We start from the raw sequence: 25,886 nt of genomic DNA, 5'->3' as shown, positions 1-25,886 counted from the left end.
AAGTAGGAACAACGCAACTGGCTGGCTGGGTTGGTCAATAAAATGCATTAGTAAATGGTCAATATTTGGCTTTCGAATTTCGATTTGCTTGTTTTAAAATGCATTGCACAAAATATTTGACTGCTTTCCTAATAAGGGATTACAGCCATCCATATTTGACTGCTTAGTAAATGGTCAATAAAAATTTTACTAATGAACCATATATCAATGGTCAATTTTTATTTTGGACTTAATCAATGAAATATTTTTGTTAATTAGACATAAGTCAATGAGGAATGTTACATGGGTTTCAAGCCCATATAAATAATTTTAAAATTACTTTTTTGCCCCAATTTAAATCATATAAAGGTTTATGATCACCTCTCCAAAAAATTCTCTCTTTTTTGTACGTGAAGATAACCCAAATGTCTCTCTCTCTCTCTCTCGTTGATATATGAATCAATACAAGCCATGAATCTGTACTTTAAAGGCCATCAATAAAAATCTCTTTGGTTGTAGCAGTGGACACAAAAATCTCATCGCCGCCACTAAATTTATCGTTCAACTGTTATATCTCATTGATTTGCCACTGATTTCATTAATCCATGGCTAATCTCATTTATCATTGGCTAGGCAAGAGGTTGTCAGTCAAGTTCATAATAACAATGAGAGATCAAGAGGGGAGAATGTTGTTGATTGAATTCACACGGAGACAAGTGATGGAGGAAGGAGAAAGAATGGAAAAAATGAAATCAGTTTATTTTAAATTTGGGTCTTGTTTTTGGAATGTTCAAGTTGACTTTTTGGGTTTTTTTTGTTGGGTTAGAGGTTTGGGATGAAGAACGAAAGACAAATTGGTTTTCAACATGTTTTAATTGAAGCCCAAATCAGATAATGCATAAAAAACAGAACCAGAAAACGGACATTGCATTGCATTGCAGTGTCTAAATAAAAATGTCAAAAAAAAAAAAAAAAAAAAAACAGAGTCAAGAAATGAACACTACATTGTAGTGTCTGAATCAAAATGTCAAAAAAAAAAAAAATATATATATATATATATATAAATAGAACCATGAAACCGACACTGCATTGCAGTGTTTGAATCCAAATTTAAAAAAATAAATAAATAAAAAATCCAAGAAATAGCCACTGCATTGAAGTGTGTCTGAATCCAAATGTAAAAAATGAACCAAGAAATGAACATTTCATTGTTGTGGAGCCAAAAATAATTAAGAGGCGACATATAGATTTTTAGGTAAAGAGGACAAAATTACCCTCGAGACACACCAGGTTTCCTACACGCGAGCAGTGGAGAGTCAAGAGTGCCCAAAATAGGTAACAAGTTCAAATTTATCTCATCCATCCTTACTCTTTATCCTCGACAAGGAAATCATTCCATAACTTTCAAAACCTTCCATATAAATTAAATTAATAAGGCTAATTAATGGATTAATTCCTAATTAATCCATTAATCACCAAATTAATCACCATTACACCCCAAAAAACATCCAAGGCCCGGCCATGCTCCATAAATAGGACTCCATTTTCTTTGAAAGACTAGTTCCACACTTTTGCAAAACTCCCAAAAACTCTCAAACACTTTTCTCTCTAAATTCTAACTTTGGCATTGGAGGTTCTTCAGCCAAAGCGCCCCCCCACCATTCTTCGTGGGCGCGTGAGGCTCTTGGCCTTGACCTAAGGTGTTATTTGTTTTGTAGGTGCAATTTTGTCCAAAATCAAGGAGGAAGAAATTTGCATCCATAAATTGGTGCTTTCAGTGAGAGTTGAAATTCACACTCGTAGAAAACTCTCGCATAAAATGGTTTTTTTTCTTTATTTTCTAGTCCATTTGTATTTTTCGTACATTCTTATTATTAGAATTTTTTATTTGCAAAGATTCTTTGATAAAACGAAAAAGAGAAATACAATGGCTAGAAATTTAGAAAACTTCATGAGTGAAAATTCCAATGGCCCCTGCCACACCACCTTATTGGCACAGGTCAAGTCGACTCCTAGCCCCTGCCAGCCAATGTGCCGCACTATCCTGACGGCTGCACCGTGACAGCACTATCCAAGAAGAAGATAAGGAAAATTAAATTTTTTACATCGGTGCGGCGCAGAGACGAAGCAATCAACGAAAGACGATATTTTGCACGGGTAAGATGTAGAAGATTGCTAGAGGAGGGGGAACAAATATCCTCTAAGCTTTCTCTTTCTTGTAGGGTAAATAAATTGCTCTCCAAAGTTGATTTAAAGACCCACTTAAGGTGGACTTAAATAGGCTTTCCCTTTCCTAGAAGGATCTAATTTCATATTAAAGAGGGAATCTACATCAAAATAGGAACCAGTCCTAGAGCAAGAAGATCTCTACACCTCCTGCTCTTTCCTACGAGTAGTCATGCAGGTTTTGGGGCATTTGTGGAGCCAAAAATAATCAAGAGGCGACACGTGGATTTTTAGGTAAAGTGAACAAAATTACCCTCGAGACACACCGGGTTTCCTACACGTGAGCAGTGGAGAGTCAAGAATGCCCAAAATAGGTAACAAGTTCAAATTTATCTCATCCATCCTTACTCCATATCCTATACAAGGAAATCATTCCATAATCTTCAAAACCTTCCATATAAATTAAATTAATTAGGCTAATTAATGGATTAATTCCTAATTAATCCATTAATCACCAAATTAATCACCATTACACCCCAAAAAACATCCAAGGCCCGGCCATGCTCTATAAATAGGACTCCATTTTCTTTGAAAGACTAGTTCCACACTCTTGCAAAACTCCCAAAAACTCTCAAACACTTTTTTCTCTAAATTCTAACTTTGGCATCGAAGGTTCTTCGGCCAAAGCCCCCCCCCTTTCTTCGCGGGCGCGCAAGGCTCTTGACTTTTGTTTTGTAGGTGCAATTTTGTTCAAGATCAAGGAGGAAGAAATTTGTATCCACAATTGCAATGTCTGAATCCAAATGTAAAAATCAAGAGTCGCACGATGAGTGATGGAAAAAGCAGAACTAGGAAATGGACATTGCAATGCAGCGTCTGAATCCAAATATGAAAAACAGAATCAGGAAAATAGACACTGCATTGCAATGTCTGAATTCGTCTTAACCTATTCCAAAATATAAAAATATGAGAAAGAGTGTGTCAATTCAAGTGGGTGACAGCTGTAGTGGTAGATTTTGTAATTATTGTTTATTTTTAAATGCATTTAAGTATCATAATACATAATTGACCTATTTATAATTAACATAAATATTGTTGATCTATTGTCAATATTGTAACTTTTTATTGATTTTATACAAAATTACCCTACATTCTAATACATATTGCGTTTGGGTAAATCCTAAGTAAAGATATATTAGGAATCCTTCGGGATCTAGAAGATCTTTCTTTTAAACTTTTTTTTAGTACATCGATATTTTTACACTAAGGAGAGGGGGAGTTCGGCTAAGCCAGAAAATGGGCAGCCTAATTTGGTATTGAATTCGTCATCCACGAGATTCGAACCTAAGACCTCTCACTTCCAAGTGAAGAGGAATACCACCAGACCGTAGTACAGAGTGACATCCTTCTTATTAAACTTTGTATTACTTGTAGAACTAGTTTCTCTCCTTCTCATTACTATAAGTAAAGGTACAAGGACTGAGGAATAAGACACAGGATTCCTCAAGCCTATTATCCATCTTTCCCTCCATCTACCACACCTCTCAGTTGAATATAGGCCGCAACACATTATCAACACAATCTTGACGCTGCGCTAAAAAGAATTTATTCGTCTTCAATCAGGGTAAATTGTTGTTTGACTCTATGAACTATTACCACATTTAAAATTGACCTCATCAATTAATTTTTTTGAAAAATTAACCCATTAACTATTTGAAATTAGCCAATTAAGCCCTCATGATTAGATTCGATCATTTCATCCACAGTGTTGGTCAAACACTAATACAACTGTACTCTTAAGAGTGAATCACGTGTTGATCACGTGCCAGTATTCAACAACATTGCTACTTTCCTAACAATGAGAATGTTAGAAGTGAGAATACTTGCATAAACATTGCATGAAATGTTTGATTGCTTTTTGAACAAGTAATTTCAGCCATCTAGATTGCCTTTTTGCTTAATGCTTACGTTTAAGGGCCTGTTTAGGAATGCTTATGCACTAAGTACTAAACACTGTTAAGCAGCATTCACTTGATATAATTGATAATTAATATCAAAACGTTCACTTGATATAATTAGGGGCAGCGGCCTCTCTCTCTCTCTCTCTCTCTCTCTCTCTCTATATATATATATATATATATTACATCACAACAAAACTGAAAACTGCTGCAGAATTATTACAGCCATTTTCACTAGCATTGGTGATCGGATGGGAACTTGACCGAAGTTTGAAACATCGACACCTCGGCAAGAGAAGTGGTGACACCTCATAAACCAAGTACTCCATGGTTACCTACTTCCACAATTGCTTGTAAGCCAAGACATAAGCCTGGTCATGCAGTATTTTACTTGTTCCAGCTGTCGTTTTACACTTGTTTGTAGATGAGGACATATGCCTGGTTATGCAATACTTTACCAGTCCCAATTGCCGTGACCGAAGCATCATCAAAGCGTAGCCACTGACCATTGGCATAGAGAGCATCAGTTGTATAATGCCCCTTTGACGGCTCTCTCCCGTGATGAGTTATTGTAGCAACGAGCTTGTATTTTCGACCCTACATAAACAAAGCAAAAGACAAAAAATAAGCACCAAAAGTAATATTTGAAATCTGGCTACGACATTGCAATCCGCAATTGAAAACACCAAGACTTGCTACAACTAGGCCATAGGGAAAATTCGGTATTTCTTATCTTCTTTTCCTCGGGTGAGGTTTAGAGTTATCATAATGTTTAGTTGCTTACAGATGTGACTGATTTCTGAAGCCCCAACTCTGATCATAAAAGGCCCGAAGGTGAAGTAAAGAATAAACACACTATGACAGCTACGGACAGGTCGTTCGTCAAGAAGAAATAAGGTTCACAGATAAAAGTTTACAAAAAAAAGTTTGATTAGATATAACAGAGCATCACCTCAGTATTTGGAGAAACAAGCAATTCACGGCCCAACACCAATTCAAGTGGAAAATGCACAGGCTTATGCAGCTTAGTGCTTCCTTGACTTCCATAACCAAAACGCATCAAGTGCAATATCATTATCTTTGAAAGTGTCTTTATCTGTATGGATTTGCTTGCAGTCACAATACCGGCCTGAAAAGCATTAATATACACCAAAGTCAAAACAAGACCTTAACTGTATGAAACCAAAGTATGTTCAAGGTTAATACTTAATACTGATACAAAGCCTAGGCTGTGGCACTTATATAGCATCTCATTTGCATTACCCTTAAATTCAAACAATTTTACAATGGGTAGAAGTACACATCAGAAATTTAAAAAAAAATCGAAATGAGAGTATGCCTTCCCAGCTGCTGATGTTCGATACCCCTCAAGAGTTTCTGGTGCAGAATACAACTTAAGTGCATCTTCAATGGTACGAACAGCGTCAGGGAAAATATCAAGGTGGAGCAATAAATATGGCTGAACAGTAGCGGAAGCTTTATTTCCTGCTCAACAAAAACCAAATGAACACATAAACTCCGGATAGAATCAAAAGTGAGTGGCAAAAAACTGCAGAGCGAACCAAAATACAATTGATTCAACTCAGCTAGCAAACCAATGCTGGCCGCTGATCTCAGAAACATTTTAAACTACATTTCCAATTATGAATTCCATTACACTTGTATACATCATCTACACTGCCAAATACTGCATCTAACTTTTTAACTACAGAAAGAACCCCGAATTCCTGCTAAAACTCATCCATCTTAGATAAATAAATTTTTTGATCAGTTCATAAGCACATAGGAATTATGGTTAAAAATCTTGAGAATCAGAAAGACATACTGTTCAAGCTGTATTTTAGTTTAAATTTTCAAACAATAAAAACGTGTTAATCAACTGTAATTGTTTACCTATTTGAATTATGAAGAAAAATTTAAGGACTCTTAGCCTCAGAATGCAAGTGTGAACAGAAAGAATTCAATAACACAAGGATATATCTATTATCTGACAAAGCTTCCAGCAAAGCTTTTAATCTTAAAAACGGTGATAATAATAATAACGCAATCGCCACACCTCTTGCCTTCACCACACTTCTCAATTGTCCTCCAAAAATATCACTCAATTCTGAAGGAACAAAACTCTGTGTCCTGGTTACTGCAGATGTATTCTTCGGGCCAACTGTCTCCCATTCATCATCTTCTGCTGAAGATATAAGAGATGATTTGCACCCGTTAATGCTTGGGGATTGTCCTTCAAGCTTAAGTAATTCATCATGCATCTGATCCATGATAAAGCTAAGGAACTCCTGAGCATCCTCTTGTCTGAAAAACACCAACAGTTTCAAAAGGAAACTTAAAACAAATCAAAAGTGGAATATATACATAATGGACACAGAAACATAAGCCAGGCAGCAAATATTGACTAAGATCAGACACAAACCTTGGCCTGCCGGAGATGCTAGTCGGAACATCTGGAGTGAAATTTTTAAGAACGCCTTCAAACATGGCAGGGCTAAAAGGCCTACCAGTCTTGATAACACTTGTATCTCTGTCCTTCGAACTTGAACCACAAGGCATGTCAAATTCAGATACGAACTCTGCAAATGCACTCAATGTCGGATAGCCAACCTAACAAACTCAAGTTTAAATGTGCAACATATCAGTCAAAGTGATAAGCCAGAAAGGGAACAAGGGTTAGGCAAGGTAGCTACTCATTTCTAAGATCCGTATTATTCAGTGCACATAAATTTTGTCAGCGTTATAGAAATTCTCCTCAAACCAAAAACGCAAATAATTGAACAAACAGATCATCTAAAAAATGAGGAAGGAACCTTAGGTACTTCAAGAGTTCTCAATTCCTGCAGAAGCTGAACAAAAGGAGAGCAGGATAGAAGAGCCTGCAGGGTTGCATTTAGAAAGCATAGATTTCCTGAATTGATTAGACCACGAGGCAATAAGCTTTTAGAAACTGTAACAGGCGCATTTGAAGCCTTCTGTAGTTCCCCCTTAATCTTAGAAACAGACAAATCATCAACACTGCCATTCTGCTCTCTATTCTGAAATTCCAGGCTTGAAAATTGATTGGAGAGACCACCTTCGTCCTTGGATAAAGGCAAAGAGGTTAAGTTAACTTTATTAGTTGTCACCTCTTTCACACCTTTACTATGGGCAGAACAATTAACATAATTATCAGTGCATCCATTCTCTGCCGGAGTTGCTGACGATACAGATAAATTACCATCTACTGCTTTTACAGCCTTAACTTCATCCTGCTTATTAAGTGAACTTAACGGCTGAAGTTTGGTGGGCGCTTTCAAAGAACTTTTTTGTCCGCTTGATTCGCCATTAAATTGAACCGACGATTTTGGAGTAACAAAATTTATACTACTCATCTGCTGAAGGAGATACACTTTCTTACAACTAAGACATATATAGTCTTAGCAGCATTAACGATTCAATAAATATTTTTCACGCATTCAAGAAGTGCATTACTCGTCCAATAAATACTTGCCACGTGTTTACCAAAGTTTCTATCATGTGGAAGACAGACTGAATTCGATGAGACGAATCTTGAGAGACAACGATAGTCTGAGAATATGGCAGGTAGGGCTAGATCACCAACATAGAATACTAAAAGCTGATGTTTAACCCCCAAAACCCCACCAGATAAAAAAGTTTGCTTAGTGTAAGAGCCAAAGAATCTATTCTTTCACTAAATATTCACTTTTGGGGCGTTTCCAACTTCACACATATTCTTCTCTTAATAAGTGGAGTCAATGGCAGATCCAGCATGGGGTCATTGGTTGTCCTTGACCTCAATAACTCCAAAAATCCAATATATATTTGTCTGTACGTTGTATTTGACCCCTATAAATAGCTGAGCTAAACTAAATTACAACCTCCTCCTCCTACTTCTTCTATTTTCTTTTATCATGTTTGTCTTCCTTTTCTCTCTTCTTATATGAAATACTTTAGTTGAAAAACCTTGACAGTCCTCAACATTACTTCACAGTATCTTGCATCCACCCTCAACAAGCCTCTACAAATAATAGGTGTTGGCGACATATGTTGGCTAAACTTTCAGCATATGTTGTCAGGAATTGGCAAGTGCCTACTAGTTGCTCGACAAAATGGCCCAGTGAAACTTTTTGGTTGATATTATGACCTCATTATTTGAAATCCTATCTACGCTACTAATTGTTTGTTGCACTGTCAATCGTGCATGTGGCACATCATATAAAAGAACGTAACATGTTACATTGTCCGGCAATATCTTGCATAAATGATCATCTTTTTTGAGTTCTTTTTTTCTAGATTTGCATTATGTAGATTCTTCATGTCTTCCACTTGACTATTTCTTTGTTAATCACATCTTCTATAGTTCTATGCTTTATCTAATTAATTATTCTAAAGCAAACATTAATGCATTGCAATTATTGTCCAACAAAAAGAAGTGAATGTTGTTGAAGGTGCATGAATTAAAAGACGTTTAATTACGAAATTGAGTGACACAAAGAATGACTTTCTGATGGCTTTTCACAAAACTTGACAACCCCAACTTATGGGGAAGGGCTTCTATAATATGGATACACTATTGTTGTGGCGTTTCGTGCCAATAATACAATGTCATGTCAAAAAAAACTCACACAATGCTATATTATTGGCACAGAACGACAAAGTGGCGATGTCTTGATGCAATGGAATTTGATCTCCTACTTGTTACTCTTCTTCGTAGACATTGTCGAATAGTGGATAGATATGTAAATTATATTATCGTGTGCATTTTTATTAAAGCTAGCATCTGTTTTATTGATTTGGGGACCCTAGATCTGACAGTGCCCAAGATCCGAGCCAATTACCCTACTAAATGAGAGATGCTCATATGTAACCAATTCACTATGTATCAACTATCTATTGGGCATGTGATGCCATTAAAATTATGTATTAGTTGTAAGAGAGAGCCTCTCCTGCTTCATACACCATCGTTAGTCATCATTGTTAAGCTTGGGCAGAAAAGAATTACATTTAAAAATTCAAGCTTTAATAATGAAAGGAATGCCTTTATGATTTCATAATTTTTATGCTTCTATAATTTCATACACTATTTGGGCTCATCTAAATAGCAGCTACTCCGCTTGTCGAGCCAGAACCACCAAATTTCTTGGTTCAACTTGAACCACCACCTACACCAAACTCAATCATGGGCTAAATGATATTTTTTAGGTTTTATTCCCTCCTCCTAAACCTAACTCAACTCATGCTAAATGTGTAAGCTAAAAGTTAAAAGCTGAACAAAAGCCAAATTCCCCCCAGAATTTAGCCCAGAAAATGGTGTAGGCATCATCTACTGGACCACACCCACATGGGCATGTCTCCAAAATTTATTGAATCCAACAGCTAAGATCGAATATAATCAAATCTAACGGTAAAAAAAAAAAAAAATTTAACAACCCAAATTTAAATCCAATGGCTAAAATAATTAAAAAAAATAGTAATTTTTCAATATTTATCAGAATTTAAATATTTTTAGGTTAAAATGTTCATAAAATTAAATTATGATAGTGTACATAATTTTTTTTTAATTACTTTAAAAGAAAAAATTAGCCTAAATTTATTCTTTAATAATCTCAGACTAAAAAATTTAGGCCACAAGGGTTGAAGCAGAAAAGTTATTTCTGGTTTAAAACTTTTAGGTTTTAGCTCAAGAGTTGGAGATGATCTTAGGAAAGGCCTCTCAAAACGTACATAACATAAACACCACGTCATATTATGTCTTGCCTTCGTTGCCACAGTACTACGACATTATATGTTGCCTTCGTTCGTTGCTAAAGTAGTACAGCGACCATTTGGACGAAATTTTTTATGTGTACTCGAATCAAAAGATGGTACACCATATCTTATAATATATAAGTAAACAACAAAATTGATATATCTCACTTTAGGGTAATATTAATTTTCTAATGTTCCTTCACTTATGTTATTGCATGGAATATTCTTTTTAGTTTTGAGTACATTAAAAAATCCTAAAGTGAAGATAATTATGCGGAAGGAAACTACCAGCTATAGCGGCAAACATCTTTTTTAAAGTAGAGCTTTATTATGTTCACCCAAACAATTAAGGAGGTTTTGATCACTTCAATTTTGTCTTTTAGATTAATTAATTATAAACTGCTCTCTAATTTGAAAGAAATTTTTCATTGTGACCGGAATACAGGAGGATACAACACGTGTTTTTATATAAGTCGTGGGAAATTTTATGTTTTAAGTTATTAACTTTTTAATACACATATCCCACCATTTATATAATGACACGTTATATCATTCTGTGATCGATCACATTAAAAAATCTCTTCTGATTTCAACCATCCTCCAACTATTAGCGGAAAAATCAACTAATCAAAGCAGCTGAAGCACCTTTTACTGATAGCTGCAGAAGCTGCAGAAGCACCCTTTAGGGTAAAGGAACCACCGCTCAAGTTGAAACAAAGCAACTGGCTGGCTGGGTTGGGCACATTTGGCAGAAGCACCTTTCAAATGAATTCTGCTTTTGGAATTTGAATATTTTATTTGGCTTTCGAATTTCGATTTGCTTGTTTTAAAATGCATTGCACAAAATATTTGACTGCTTTCCTAATAAGGGATTACAGCCATCCATATTTGACTGCTTTCCTAATAAAGGATTACAGCCATCCAGATTGCCTTGTTGCTTCATGCTTACGTTTAAGGGCCCGTTTAATACTTTAGTATTAAATACTTACGCTCATAAACGCATTTTATTGAAAATGCAAAAAAAAAAAATAATTATCAAATACCTAAAATGTTGTGACATACATTTTAATACATATTGCGTTTGGATAAATCCTAAGTAGAGATATATTAAGAATCCTTCAGGATCTAGAAGTTCTTTCTTATTAAACTTTTTTTTTTAGTACATCTATATTTTTATAGTAAGGGAGGGGGAATTCGGCTATGTCACACAATGAGCAGCCTAATTTAGTATCAAATTCGTTATCATGAGATTCAAACCTAAGACCTCTCACTTCAAAGTGAAGAAGAATATCACCAGACCGTAATACTGCAGTGGCATTTTTCTTATTAAACTTTGTATCACTTGTAAAACAAGTTTCTCTCCTCCCCATTACTATAAATAAAGGCACTAAGAACCGAAGAATAAGACATAGAATTCCTCAAGCCTATTCTCCATCTCTCCCTCCCTCTAGTCGCACCACTCAATTAAATATAGGTGACAACACGTTATCAACACGCTCTTGACACTACGTTAAAGAGAATTTATTCGTCTTCAATCAAGGTAAATTGTTGTTTGACACTATGAACTATTACCACATTTAAAATTGACCTCATGAACTAATTTTTTGAAAAATTAACCCATAAACTATTTGAAATTAGCCAATTAATCCCTCACAATTAGATTCAATAAATTTCATCCACTTTACTATCAAACACTGACACAACTTTACTCTCAAAAGTGAATCACATGTTGGTCACGTGCTAGTATTCAACAACATTGCTGATTTCCTAACAATGAGAATGTTAGAACTGAGAATACATGCCAAAACATTGCATGAAATGTTTGATTGCTTTCTGAACAAGTAATTTCAGCCATCCAGATTGCCCTTTTGCTTAATGCTTACGTTTAAGGGCCTGTTTAGGAATGCTTATGCACTAAGTACTAAACACTGTTAAGCAGCATTCACTTGATATAATTGATAATTAATATCAAAACATTCACTTGATATAATTAGGGGCAGCGGCCTCTCTCTCTCTCTCTCTCTCTCTCTCTCTCTCTCTCTCTCTCTATATATATATACATATTACATCACAACAAAACTGAAAACTGCTGCAATCAGACAAGTTCAATGAATTATTACAGCCATTTTCACTTGCATTGGTGATCAGATGGGAACTTGACCGAAGTTTAAAACATCGACCCCTCGGCAATAGAAGTGGTGACACCTCATAAACTAAGTACCCCATGTTTACCTTCTTCCACAATTGCTTGTAAGCGAAGACAAGCCGGGTCATGCAGTATTTTACTTGTTCCAGCTGTCGTTTTACACTTGTTTGTAGATGAGGACATATGCCTGGTTATGCAATACTTTACCAGTCCCAATTGCCGTGACCGAAGCATCATCAAAGCGTAGCCACTGACCATTGGCATAGAGAGCATCAGTTGTATAATGCCCCTTTGACGGCTCGCTCCCGTGATGAGTTATTGTAGCAACGAGTTTGTATTTTCGACCCTACATAAACAGAGCAAACGCCAAAAAATAAGCACCAAAAGTAATATTTGAAATCTGGCTACGACATTGCAATCCGCAATTGAAAACACCAAGACTTGCTACAACTAGGCCATAGGGAAAATTCAGTATTTCTTATCTTCTTTTCCTCGGGTGAAGTTTAGAGTTATCATAATGTTTAGTTGCTTACAGATGTGACTGATTTCTGAAGCCCCAACTCTGATCATAAAATGCCAGAAGGTGAAGTAAAGAATAAACACACTATGACAGCTACGGACAGGTCGTTCATCAAGAAGAAATAAGGGTCACAGATAAAAGTTTACAAAAAAAAGTTTGATTAGATATAATAGAGCATCACCTCAGTATTTGGAGAAACAAGCAATTCACGGCCCAACACCAATTCAAGTGGAAAATGCACAGGCTTATTCAGCTTAGTGCTTCCTTGACTTCCATAACCAAAACGCTTCAAGTGCAATATCATTATCTTTGAAAGTGTCTTTATCTGTATGGATTTGGTTGCAGTCACAATACCGGCCTGCACAGCATTAATATACACCAAAGTCAAAACAACACTTTAACTGTATGAAACCAATGTATGTTCAAGGTTAATACTTAATACTGATACAAAGCCTAGGCTGTGGCACTTATATAGCATCTCATTTACATTACCTTTAAATTCAAACAATTTTACACTGGGTAGAAGTATACATCAGAAATTTAAAAAAAAATTGAAATGAGAGTATACCTTCCCAGCTGCTGATGTTCGATACCCCTCAAGAGTTTCTGGTGCAGAATACAACTTAAGTGCATCTTCAATGGTACAAACAGCGTCAGGGTAAATATCAAGGTGGAGCAATAAATATGGCTGAACAGTAGCGGAAGCTTTATTTCCTGCTCAACAAAAACCAAATGAACACATAAACTCCAGATAGAATCAACAGTGAGTGGCAAAAAACTACAGAGCGAACCAAAATACAATTGATTCAACTCAGCTAACCACATTTCCAATAATGACGTACACATCATCTAGACTGCCAAATACTGCATCTAACTTTTTAACTACAGAAAGAACCATGAATTCCTGCTAAAACTCATGCATCTTAGATAAATAAATCTGTTGATCAGTTCACAAGCCCATAGGAAATATGGTTAAAAATCTTGAGGATCAGAAAGACATACTGTTCAAGCTGTATTTAAGTTTAAATTTTCAAACAATAAAAACATGTTAATCAACTGTAATTGTTTACCTATTTGAATTATGAAGAAAAATTTAAGGACTCTTAGCCTAAGAATGCAAGTGTGGACGGAAACAATTTAATAACACAAAGATATATCTATTATCTAACAAAGCTTCCAGCAAAGCTTTATAAACTTAAAACGGTGATAATAATAATAATAATAATAATAACGCAATCGCCACACCTCTTGCCTTCACCACACTTCTCGATTGTCCTCCAAAAATATCACTCAATTCTGAAGGAACAAAACTCTGTGTCCTGGTTACTGCAGATGTATTCTTCGGGCCAACTGTCTCCCATTCATCATCTTCTGCTGAAGATATAAGAGATGATTTACGCCCGTTAATGCTTGGGGATTGTCCTTCAAGCTTAAGTAATTCATCATGCATCTGATCCATGATAAAGCTAAGGAACTCCTGAGCATCCTCTTGTCTAAAAAACACCAACAGTTTCAAAAGGAAACTTCAAACAAATCAAAAGCGGAATATATACATAATGGACATAGAAACATATGCCAGGCCAAAAATATTGACCAAGATCAGACAAAAACCTTGGCCTGCAGGAGATGCTAGTCGGAACATCTGGAGTGAAATTTTTAAGAACGCCTTCAAACATGGCAGGGCTAAAAGGCCTACCAGTCTCGAGAACACTTGTATCTTTGTCCTTCGAACTTGAACCACTAGGCATGTCAAATTCAGACACGAACTCTGCAAATGCACTCAATGTCGGATAGCCAACCTAACAAACTCAAGTTTAAATGTCCAACATATCAGTCAAAGTGATAAGCCAGAAAGGGAACAAGGGTTAGGCAAGGTAGCTACTCATTTCTGAGATCCATATTATTCAGTGCACATAAATTTTGTCAGCGTTATAGAAATTCTCCTCAGACCAAAAACGCAAATAATTGAACAAACAGATCATCTAAAAAATGAGGAAGGAACCTTAGGTACTTCAAGAGTTCTCAATTCCTGAAGAAGCTGAACAAAAGGAGAGCAGGATAGAAGAGCCTGCAGGGTTGCATTTAGAAAGCATAGATTTCCTGAATTGATTAGACCACGAGGCAATAAGCTTTTAGAAACTGTAACAGGCGCATTTGAAGCCTTCTGTAGTTCCCCCTTAATCTTAGAAACAGACAAATCATCAACACTGCCATTCTGCAATTCCAGACTTGAAAATTGATTGGAGAGAACACCTTCATCCTTGGATAAAGGCAAAGAGGTTAAGTTAACATTATCAGTTGTCACCTCTTTAACACCATTACTATGGGCAGAACAATTAACATAATTATCAGTACATCCATTCTCTGCTGGAGTTGCTGACGATACAGGTAAATTACCATCTACTGCTTTTACAGCCTTAACTTCATCCTGCTTATTAACTGAAATTAACGGCTGAAGTTTGGTGGGCGCTTTCAAAGAACTTTTCTGTCCGCTTGATTCGCCATTAAATTGAACCGAAGGTTTTGCAGTAACAAAATTTATAGACCCAAACTGCAATACATTCTTCTCCACAGGGTTCTCAGCCTTGAGGCCCTTGACAGGTGATTGCTTTAGCAGCAATGACCTGGTCTCGTCTTCAGAGAATGACCCAAACACTAGTAACTGCAAACAAGGACTAGCAAAATTCAGCAGGTTTTAGAGCATATAAAAGAGTAAATCCGCCCCAATGATAACATTAGTATTCAAAATCACATTTTAACCTAGCAGTAAATCAGTACAAGCTGTTGGGCTACCAGATGCTAACACAGAAATGATCAAAACAACTTTAGTTCTGCATTATTACTCAAAATCAAACTCAGATTCTAGTGAGATACAACAGCTTTTTTCGAAATAGAGTCACCATTGCCATCACAATAAATTCTCAAAATTCATATGCATTTCTTTATTACACTTAAAAAATGGTGGTAAAAAACACCCAAAAAGTTCACATTTATGAACAAACTAACCATACCAATAAAAGTTCCATCAAAGCATGAAGTAATTCACAGCTACAATACCCAAATTTTCGATCTTCCTAACTACTAAACTTCACAAAACCAGTAAAAAGCAAAACCAGTAAAAAGTCATCGAAATTATCCACCTCGAACGAAAATCACAACGAAAATACAAACTTGCCAAATGTGAAAGAGAGAAAACCCACCTTAGAATCACTCATTTCGTGCGCATAACCGAATTGGAAACCCCAGAAACACCCAAAGAAAAGCAGGAACTTTGTGTGCGAGAAGATTGAGAGCGAGGAACAAGTATGCCGAAAACGTCAGAACCGGAACCAAGAATTAGGGTTTTGAGAGGCCCTGAACGAGCAGAGGAGAAGAGAAGGAAGTCGACTGAAGACATGAAAGGAGAGGGAAATGGAGATTGGTGAAGGGAGAGAGCATTTAACGAAGAAACCCTCCTCAAGAACCTGCTCAACAAACCCTAACATCGACTGCAGAGAGGAAGGGATAGAGAGAAAGATGCTTAGGTTTAGAGGATGAATTGGAGCGTTGTTTTTGTTGCTGTGATACTTAGTAGCAAAGGATTTAATATTTTAAAAAAAATTATAATTATTTATAATATGATATTTAATGTATCGAATTATATTTTTAATATTTTGAAAATTTTCTCCAGAACTTATTAGGAATGGGCGGCAGGCTGCCTATTTCCGCTCGTGCCTAATTTTATAAGAAACATTTTTATTGATGAGGCCTTTTGTTAGAAGGGAAATCAAGATTTTCATACACCGCTTTTAGTTTTTTACATACTTGCTCACTTTTGTTTATTTATTTTTTGCTGTTTTATTTAATTTAATTATTGATTATAAATTAATAAGGGCGTGTAAGAGAAGGATAAGAGTGTGAATAAATGACACATCATAATCCGGAATGTCCATCTAGACTCCAAATAAAGCTATGTTGGTCGACACCAAGATCGTGACGAAGCCATAAAGTGTAGTAATGTGAAAAATATGAATAAATTTAAACCTAAAAGTGCCTAAATATAAGAGTGCGCTTGTGAGCAGAAATGAACTCATTTCACACATGATGTCAGAGCATAAGTAAAGTACAGTAAAGTAGGATAAGAATTATACCATCAAAGATAATCTCCAATACCAAGATTTGCCAAGAATCATCGTCGACACAAAAGTACAACACTAAAACCTGGAGGAGTGAAAAACAAGGATGAGTGGGTCTAAAATAAATCTTTGTAAAAAAAACCTTTTCGAAAACATAATAACCCCTCGCTGTAAAACAAGTATAGTTTCCAAAATATACATATAGGGGTGCAACTCGGATGGGTTGAGCAGGTTGGACGATCAACCCAATCCTAACTCAACTTTTACAATTCGGGCTCGGGTTCGGGTTGGGTTTCATTCGGGTTCATTTGGGCTCAGGTTTAATTGGGTTAGGGTTTACTTGGGTTGGATTTGGATTGCCCAACTTTTTCAAGTTTAATCTTATAACAACTTAGTTTCCAAGAATTCTTAAAAAAAATTAAGCCAAGTAGCATCAAAGCTAGCTAACTCTAATTTCATAAATCAATCTACTATAAAGCTTTAGGATTTAGAGACTACGAATGTGGGCTAACAAATCAAAGTCTCTTATTCCCTAAAAGCTTAGGTAATTATAAAGGGTAATTTATTAAAAAATTATTAGAAAGCGCGTTGGTTTTTGGACTTGGCACACTTGGGTGTAGTATGAGCATTAATTGATATGGGTTACAATCTACTTAGATTGGGTTTGGTTAGTTGGGTTAGGTTGAGTTGGGGATGGACGGGCAAATGATCAACCCAACTCAACCCAATCAATGAACAGGTTGAAATTGAGTTGGGTTCGGACGGGTTATAACTAAAAAAAATCCGCTTGTTCGGGTTTAAAATCGGGTTGAACATGACCAAGTTCTGATTGGCCCAACCCTAGTTGCACCCCTATATATATACAACGTATAGTAAGAAAATACTTACCGTAGCCTACAATATCTCAAGAATTTAATACGGCACAATATTTCGTAAGTAGACGCATGACATCCGTAATCACACAATCTCGCATAAGCAAACATATCATATCGAGTGCTCATCGACACATGCTGACACACGAGTTCATGCAAAGATATTATGTGACATCCCACATCGCCCAGGGGAGTGATCCTTATATGTATATTCCCATCTTTACCTAGCACGAGACTTTTTGGGAACTCACGAGCAACTTCCCAGTGGGTCACCCATCATGGAGTTGATCTAACCCCCTTCTCGCTTAACTTCGGAGTTCCCATGAAACCCGAAGCCAGTGAGCTCCCAAAAGGCCTCGTAATTGACATATCCTGGCCCGGGACGGATCACTTCCCGGGCCCGCTCCACCACCGTAGCATGATATTGTTCGCTTTGGGCTTACCATTCCCTCACGGTTTTGTTTTTGGGAACTCACGAGCAACTTTCAAGTGGGTCACCCATCATAGGATTGCTCTAGCCCCCTTCTCGCTTAACTTCGAAGTTCCTACGGAACCCGAAGCAATGAATTCCCAAAAGGCCTCGTGCTAGGTAGAGATGGGAATATACATATAAGGATCACTCCCCTAGACAATGTGGGATGTCACAATCCACCCCCCTTAGGGGCCCGACGTCCTCGTTGGCACACTCGTGACCAGGGTTAGGCTTTGATTCCAAATTGTCACATCCCGCCCCGAGGCGGATCACTTTCGGGGCCCGCTCCACCACTGTAGCACGATATTGTCCGCTTTAGCCCCTTTCTCGCTTAACTTCGGAGTTCCCATGGAACCCGAAGCCAGTGAGCTCCCAAAAGGCCTCGTGCTAGGTAGGGATGGGAATATACATTTAAAGATCACTCCTTCCCTGGGCGATATTGGATGTCACATATTATGACATGAACAGGACTGGGTGTAATAATAATATACACTCTAGTACTACAATTACGTGAAGACTGGCAATATGCGCAGCACATACGAGTTCTAATTACCTATAACAATCTAGGACAGGATTGACTGTTGGAAATGTGCCCTAAAACCAATCATATGATGATACTTTACGGACATTTCACAAAGTTAAACTAATGTAGTTTAAATGTAAAGGGCAAACATTATTGTTTGAGCCGTCTCATATAAATGTTATATGCTTAAACGATAAGTCCAAGGAATATGTGATTGGGAGAATACGATCTAAAGAAGTTAGATTCATGAGACCATTCTTTCGTAGACACATCCTAAACGTTCCTGATCATAGGATTGCCAATTGGGCATTGACAGTCCGTTAAGATCAGTACGTGTTGTGTCTTCTCTCAGGGAGAGTGACTAGTCTCGAGTCATTGGTGTGAGTGACACCAAGACAAGCATGTAGGTGCTCAATAGAGAATGAGTTCACTGAACACGATCAACGAAGAGTTCTCATATTCATGTCACATGAGAACTCATGGTTGGGATAATGCAAATTAGTCTTTTGACCTGAGGCATCACAGTTGTCTTGTGGTTAGGTCCTTAATCTTTGATTATGTCAAAGTCACTCCATCAGGAGGGTGTCCACGGCATCGTTGGGGTTAAGTCACTTAGCCATGGAGGCAAGTGAATGCGCAACAAGGGATCTCTAACCTTCAAACTGTTTGAGGGAGAATACTCTATGATATGATTAAGAATCTTTGGCCAAAGTATGAATGAGATTTAGGAATGTGTTCCAAATCACATTCAAGGTAATCATATAAGCACAAGACTCACATTGGATAGTAGACATGAATAAACTATCAAACCAAACAATGTGGTCAAGAGTATTGTATTAGAGAAATACCGTATTGCATTTGTAATCCTAAAACTGAATAGGTTCTCCACCTCTTCTGATTAGCTTGGGTAACCATGACATGCTGCTAGGCATCAACCATGGTTTGTGGAAGCCCTAAAAGTGTATTATCACTAGCGGGAGAATTGAAAGTAAGTTTCAATTCACAATCGATTAGAAAGAGTTTTAATCGCCCACTGCCTCGCTAAAAGGAACCTAATGGATCGTTCACCGAGTAAGGTAGAGTTTGAAGAAACAACAGAGATGAGTAAAAATAATTAAATGGTTTAATTATTTATCTAAGGCTAGGATTAATTAACATGTTAATTAATCAAACGAATAAGTTCGTTAAAGATCTCGGGTTAGTTTTGGGCCGCAAGGCCCAATGGGATTTGAATGTCAAGCCCATTAACTCAAGTTGTATGACAACTTGAATAAAAAGGGCTTGAAAGCCCAATAAACCCTATAGGCCAGCCATGTTAGAAGAATAGGGCTTTTGGTCCATTAGGTCACTTATTTGAAGGGACTATATAAAGGACTTTATAGCCTAAAATTCATTAAGGGTTGTTTTTGGGGAAAGGATGAGAACACAAGCTCTCCTTTCTCTCTAAAATTTCGGCCACCTTGGAGGGATCATCTAACAATCAAACTCCTCCAAGGTCACTCATTTCTTCTTCATTATGCCTTGGTGATGAATCATTAGAGGTTCTCAATTTTGGGAACTTTGGAGAAACCTTTTTTTATCCATCCAAATCCATAGATTTAAGATGTAAGGAATGAAGGCCCTCTCTTTGGGTGATTAGCCTTTGTTTAAATACAAAGAGGAATCTACAAAGGTATATATTTCAACTCACTTTGTTTTGAGTTGATTATTGGTTCACCATTTTACTAGGCTTTGAACATTCATGGGTAATGTTTTGTTTTTAAGTGCATGCTAGCATGATTCCGCCTTTAATTTGTTAATTGCATGCTAATGATGTTGCTTAAATGAACATGTCATCTTCCAAAATAATCCTTCAAGTGGTATCAGAGCCTAGGCCTAGTTTATGGTGGATTCTTTTGGGTTTTGTGATTTTTCATATTTTGTGATTTAAGTGTTGTAAATGTTACAAGCTTTATTCTTGCTTCTTTGAATGTAAATTTTGTTAGAAAATTTGTCATCTCAAATGTTGTAGATGTAGTTCATATGAGCATGAATTTTTGAGCTAAATATTGGTGCCATGTTTTTGGGGAAATTCGGCCAAATCCAAAGGGTGGATTTTTGGATTCTTGTTTGACTTGTTAAAAGTGTTTTAAAGTGACTTTTGGAACCCCTATATACCCTAGTATGGTTGTATGTTATTTCCCTTAAGTTTGAGTGGTTTTGGGATGTTTTTGGGTGAAGAATGTTCTTCATTGTTATTGATATGTTCTTGCCAAGAACAAAAGGTTTGGTGTTTTGATTCAAAGTTTTTGATTTATTTCATAAAGTTTTTGTTTTGAAATATTTCTTATGATTAAATATATTAGATATTTATTTTAAAAAAATTAAAGAAATTTTAGTGGGTAGGTGTGTAATGATTTATTCCATTTCACACACCCCACTTACAAAAACTTTGAAATTTTTTTTTTATTACTTTGCTTCAAAACCGGCCACCCTACTCAATTAGGGTCCTTGTGGGGCTTTTATGCAATTACATAAAGTTTTGATACTTTTGTGTATTTGTACTTTGACCCAAAAGTTTACGTTTTTACGTAAAGGTCCAAAATCACTAAAAGGATAAATTGTTTTGCTCCTTTAATGAAGTTTTAGCTTTTGTGGAAATTTTTGGGTTCTAGTTGTAATTACATGAAGTAGTGGACTTTTGTGTTTTTACAAAGTGACCCCAAAAGTTTAAGTTTTTGCAAAATAGCCCAAAAGTTGAGGTTAATTGCACTATGGCCCAAACAAGTTGAGGTCATAGCATTTTGGCCCAAATTAGGTAGAGAACAAAATTGTTTTGTCTCTTTAAATGAGAATTGGATTTTCATTTCATTTAGCTCTATTTAAATCAATTCTATGGATACAAAAACCAAATGAAAATGTTGCATTCAAGTTTAATTAGTTAAAGCGTTAATTAATTAAAGAAAGGGTAATTATGAACCTAAGCCTACTATAATTGAGCTATGTGAAAGGCCGTTTCAAATTTGTTTGAACCATGGGAATGTGTAGATTAAATTTTGGTTGTAATTTGATATGATCAATTGTTGTAAAAGAGCATAAGCTCTTCTTTACTTTAAAGTAATTTGATTTGATCAATTGTTGTAAAAGAGCATAAGCTCTTATTTACTTTGAAGTACTCCTTTCTTGTTTTATTCGATATGCATGAAATTGGAGTAGTTGAGTCCAACGCCCAATAAGACAACATGCCTTAATGTGATTAAACGCGTAACTAAAATCAATCACCATCCCTAGACCGAGATTCAACACTAGGCTCGTATTGAATCGAATCAAAGGTTCATAGTCATCCTAAGGCCCTAAGGCAACTATATAGTCCATCAATGAATGCAAATCTTATGTTAGTAGTACCATATAGTCTTGCTTTAAAAACCGTTTTAAAAGCATAGTGGGAGTATTATATACTACTAAATCAATCATATGGACCAATAGTTGTAATAGGACCAAAATGTTTTAATTGGATTAAAATGTATGTTTATATGTGATGAGACCTAAAAACCCTCAACTAAAACCATTATTAAGTTGATAAGCGAGAGATGCTTTGAATATCTCTTCGTGACCTTCCACCGTGGTGGGCTCCAATCGTTTGTGACTTGTACACCGGCTTCACCCTATCATGGGGGAGTACAAAGTGCATGCTTACACTCAGGAGGAGTCCATAAACATATGATGAGGTAAGTGTAGGCAACGAGGATGGCCGATATCATATCATTGTGAGGCTATTCTTGAACCCCTTCAAGAACTAGGCATGGTGGGAATAACTTAACTAAGTGCAATGGTGCCGATATCATATCATCGTGAGGCCACATTCTCTAGAGGCCAAACTAGATGGGTAATTACAAGAGTTGTAAATGAGTAAAGTGTTATTCTCTCATCATTATTTTTGCTAACCGATATCGTATCATCGTGAGGTGGGCTTGGTAATGGTGAGTCTCCCATACCCCGCTAAGAGTTCAACAAAACTCTCGAATTCCGATGAGGGATATGGAATTTGCCAAAAATAGTGGGTGGTGCTATTTGATTTAAAGACCCGAATCAAATGGCTTAAAATCAATCAATTTATATTCGTTATGTATTTGTTTACCAATATATTTGCAAACGCTATCCAAAACTTGACAAAGAAAAGCCGAATGCTTTAATTTCCGGACTTAGTTCTACAATCCCATAGATTGTCTCTAATGGCTTGTAGATGTAACTAAGTAGTCTCATCCTCACAATCTTCCTATTGATAATATATCATTGGAAGAATATGTTGGATAAGTCTAAACATGAGAAGGACAACACTTTTAATGTCATAATTCTTCAAATACAAATTGTTGTATGAAGAAATAAGAGTTGCTTTGAACAACCCTTAATCAACACAAAACTTTAGTGCTTGTTTCTTTGTTACATAAATAAGGAACTTTTGAAGTAAGCACAAGGGCATGGACGCTTTATGTGTCATGATTCTTCATTTACAAATTGTTGTATGAAGAAATGAGAGTTGCCTTGAACAACTCTTAAAAGTTTGTAATTATGTTTAGAACATAATGGTTGGTTGACAAAAATAGTCCATCAACATGGACTTATGATGATTTTGAATCATTGAGTGTTGAAGTGTTAAACCACTTAACGAGACGGAAATTAGGCAAGGACTTCACCTTTGTGTCCCTATCCTAATGGTTCACTAAGTTTATTGTAAACTATATAGTGAACAATAACCACACACTCTCCAAATTGTTTGATGTGTATAACACAATTGAAATAAGTTTTAAGAAAGATAGTGGGAGTTTAGGGACCATGACTATTGTAGTCAAAGGAGAAGTCAAATGAAGAAGGCAAAATAACTCTAAGGGAACAAACTATCTTTATGAAAGGATGAACATTGGAAGGGGTATTTGCAAGAAATGTCTTGCAAGTGTCAAAAACACACCTTTCGAAGGTGTTGTAATATGTTCTTGAAATAGTTCAAAACAGTTGGTTCTTCTACTTGAATGCTTGATTCCGTATTAGTAACTATGTTTTACAATTGTTGTAAAAGTGTGCTAATAAAAGGTAGAAGATTAATGAGAGAAGAGAAAGTACTTCACATTCGGAAAGTGAATAAAATATAGATCTCTGCGAAAGCGGATTGTACTTACTTACTCATATGAACTACCAAAGAAATTGGAAAATACTAAAGATTGTCTTTACATTCCAATTTTAAGGAACTTAAATCCGTCACTATAGTAGAGATGGATAAATGTTTTGTTTGACAAAACATTGTTCTTTATTAATCAATAATTAGATTATTGTAATTTAATTGGTTGTCTCTATAGTAGAGATGATGTGGTAGTTTAACTGTTTAGAATACGATGATGCTTAAAACCCAAAAGGTTGCAAGGGAGTGACTAATCCCAACTGAGTTGTGATACCTCTAAAACATAAGTTACGAGTTGGTCATAGATGAATGCTTTGGATCGTTAGATCCGGATCCAATACCTTCTTGTTAAAATTGTATAGAGGCGAAATGTTCAAATCTTTATTCTTTTGGAAAGAAGAAAGAATCACAAAGTTGTTGAGGTTAATTCACTTAGATGTTAGTGGCACTTGTCCACAACATAATATTACTCATGTGTATGACATTCACCGAAGATTACTCTCGGTTGGACTATAGTTTATTTTGAATAAACACAAGTCCGAATACTTTGCAAAAGGTTTCAAAGAATTCAAGAAATGTGAGTTGATGAGTAAGACGTCTAAAAATATTTACCTCCTTGGATTTGATCTAAGAAAAGATAACACTTTAGATGAGTTTCCTTGAAAGATATCAAGGAAAATAGCATCATAAGATAATGAATTTCTCCATTAGGAGAAGGACGAACTTGAATAAAATTTAGTTCGTTGGATGTTATCGATTACCCATATATAGGATATATATATACTTCTAAAAACAATATGATTGTCAATTAGAAGATCTTCCAAAATTTTCATAACTCCATAAGATGTAGTTGGAAAGAAAGACAAATCTTAAACATGTTAAGATTTGGGGTTGTGTGCTAATAAGCAATATTTGTTTGATATGATCAACAAAAATAACAACCTAGTTCCTACACCACAAGCTCCAAGGTAGTCGAGAGGATTTATAAATCGTCTCAGTTGAATGGTTTGAACTTTATGACTATGCCATAGAGTTACACCTCTTAATTCGAAAGAAATAAGAATGAAAATCCTTATGACTACACTGAGTGTATATATATGACATATACTCAAGGAAATGGTAAAGTACCTTTTGAATCGAAATAATGAAACCTTAATAGCTAATCGGTAGCTTAAGGTGACTACACTCAAAGAAAATGGTTGACTTTGAAGAAACCGTCTTTGACATAGTCTTAGTTTCAATTAATTCGAAGATTGCTAGAAACAACTAAATGGTGATTCAATGTTTGGACATAATATGGGTTTCCGAAACCATTATCAAGATAGTCTTGATAATATATGTCTAAAACTAAGAATCACAAGACATATAAGTTGTAGAGATCCATCCATCATGAATCTCAGCAAGTTAGTGGGAGCTATAAAGCATCTTATGAGAAAAAGGATCAAATCGTTTGATTTCTCATAAAGATGTAAATGAATCTTTCTAATCGATTGTGAATTGAAGTTTATGGCTTTGAGGCTGTTTATACATGTACTGTGTACTCCATATCAAATGCTGTGCATTTTTGCTTACAAATCTAGAACAAATGTCGAAATTTAGTTAACCTCGTCTTTCGGGAATTAATGGTGTGGTGAGCAAAAATGCCGTCTCATTGATCTGGGTAATATGAACCAACTTCATCCTGCTTCTGGCAATATCCAACCTTGCTTGACACTATGCAATATGCTTTATACTTGTGAAGGAGCAATCTTCTGCTACGAATTATAAGTTTTAAACCCATGGAGTCCTCTAGATCAAACATTGACAATGGCAACTCAAGTGATTCTGCACAGCTACAGAGTGTTATGTATGGTCTAGAGTTTATGCATGAGGGGCTTGGTTGTCCAATAGATAAACATAATACGATTGTTTCATTAACGACCTGTGATTGCAGTGAGAAAATATGATAACACCACCATTTACTTATCAGACTTTATCATACCAGTATTCAGAGTGATTTGCTGGGTAGTGGAACTTGATTGTGTGAGCTATATATCATTTAAATCTTCCTGTTCTAAATGTGTGATATTTTGGGAAATATCCCCCTTCCAATCCTTTTTAACACGAGTGATGCTCTGCATATAATGTAATGTCCTGTTTCATTGTTTATAGAACTTAAAATTTTATGTAACTCAACTGTTTGGTTGGTCGGTGATGGCTTGTTAGGTAATGAGTGCTGCATGCTAATATCAC

The 25,886-nt window shown here is 36.1% G+C and overlaps 2 protein-coding genes across 3 annotated transcripts; both read right to left on the bottom strand.

The window, feature by feature from the left end:
* Positions 1 to 4,152: 4,152 nt before the first annotated feature.
* Positions 4,153 to 7,651, bottom strand: LOC103945555 (ubiquitin carboxyl-terminal hydrolase 24). Its single transcript, XM_009356138.3, has 6 exons — positions 6,917 to 7,651; positions 6,526 to 6,713; positions 6,160 to 6,407; positions 5,443 to 5,588; positions 5,056 to 5,232; positions 4,153 to 4,700 (listed from the first exon to the last, which is right to left on the bottom strand). The coding sequence occupies exons 1-6, from the start codon at positions 7,475 to 7,477 to the stop codon at positions 4,512 to 4,514; spliced, it is 1,509 nt and encodes a 502-aa protein (XP_009354413.2). The 5' UTR covers positions 7,478 to 7,651; the 3' UTR covers positions 4,153 to 4,511.
* A 4,125-nt stretch (positions 7,652 to 11,776) lies between these two features.
* On the bottom strand, positions 11,777 to 15,877 carry LOC103945556 (ubiquitin carboxyl-terminal hydrolase 24). Of its 2 annotated transcripts, none has more exons than XM_048570277.1 (7): positions 15,721 to 15,877; positions 14,523 to 15,182; positions 14,132 to 14,319; positions 13,766 to 14,043; positions 13,089 to 13,234; positions 12,702 to 12,878; positions 11,777 to 12,346 (listed from the first exon to the last, which is right to left on the bottom strand). In XM_048570277.1, the coding sequence occupies exons 1-7, from the start codon at positions 15,733 to 15,735 to the stop codon at positions 12,158 to 12,160; spliced, it is 1,653 nt and encodes a 550-aa protein (XP_048426234.1). In that variant the 5' UTR covers positions 15,736 to 15,877; the 3' UTR covers positions 11,777 to 12,157. The 2 variants fall into 2 exon arrangements, with proteins under 2 accessions (XP_048426234.1, XP_009354416.2); XM_009356141.3 differs by having other exon boundaries at positions 13,766 to 14,013.
* Positions 15,878 to 25,886: the final 10,009 nt, after the last annotated feature.

This window comes from the organism of the source record quoted next, unplaced genomic scaffold (genome assembly GCF_019419815.1).
Source record: "Pyrus x bretschneideri cultivar Hongxiangsu unplaced genomic scaffold, Pyrus_bretschneideri_v1 Contig52, whole genome shotgun sequence".
In the NCBI taxonomy this organism is placed as follows: Eukaryota; Viridiplantae; Streptophyta; class Magnoliopsida; order Rosales; family Rosaceae; genus Pyrus; species Pyrus x bretschneideri.
Note: the sequence above shows the minus strand (reverse complement) of the source record. Positions and strands in the feature narration are given on the sequence as shown.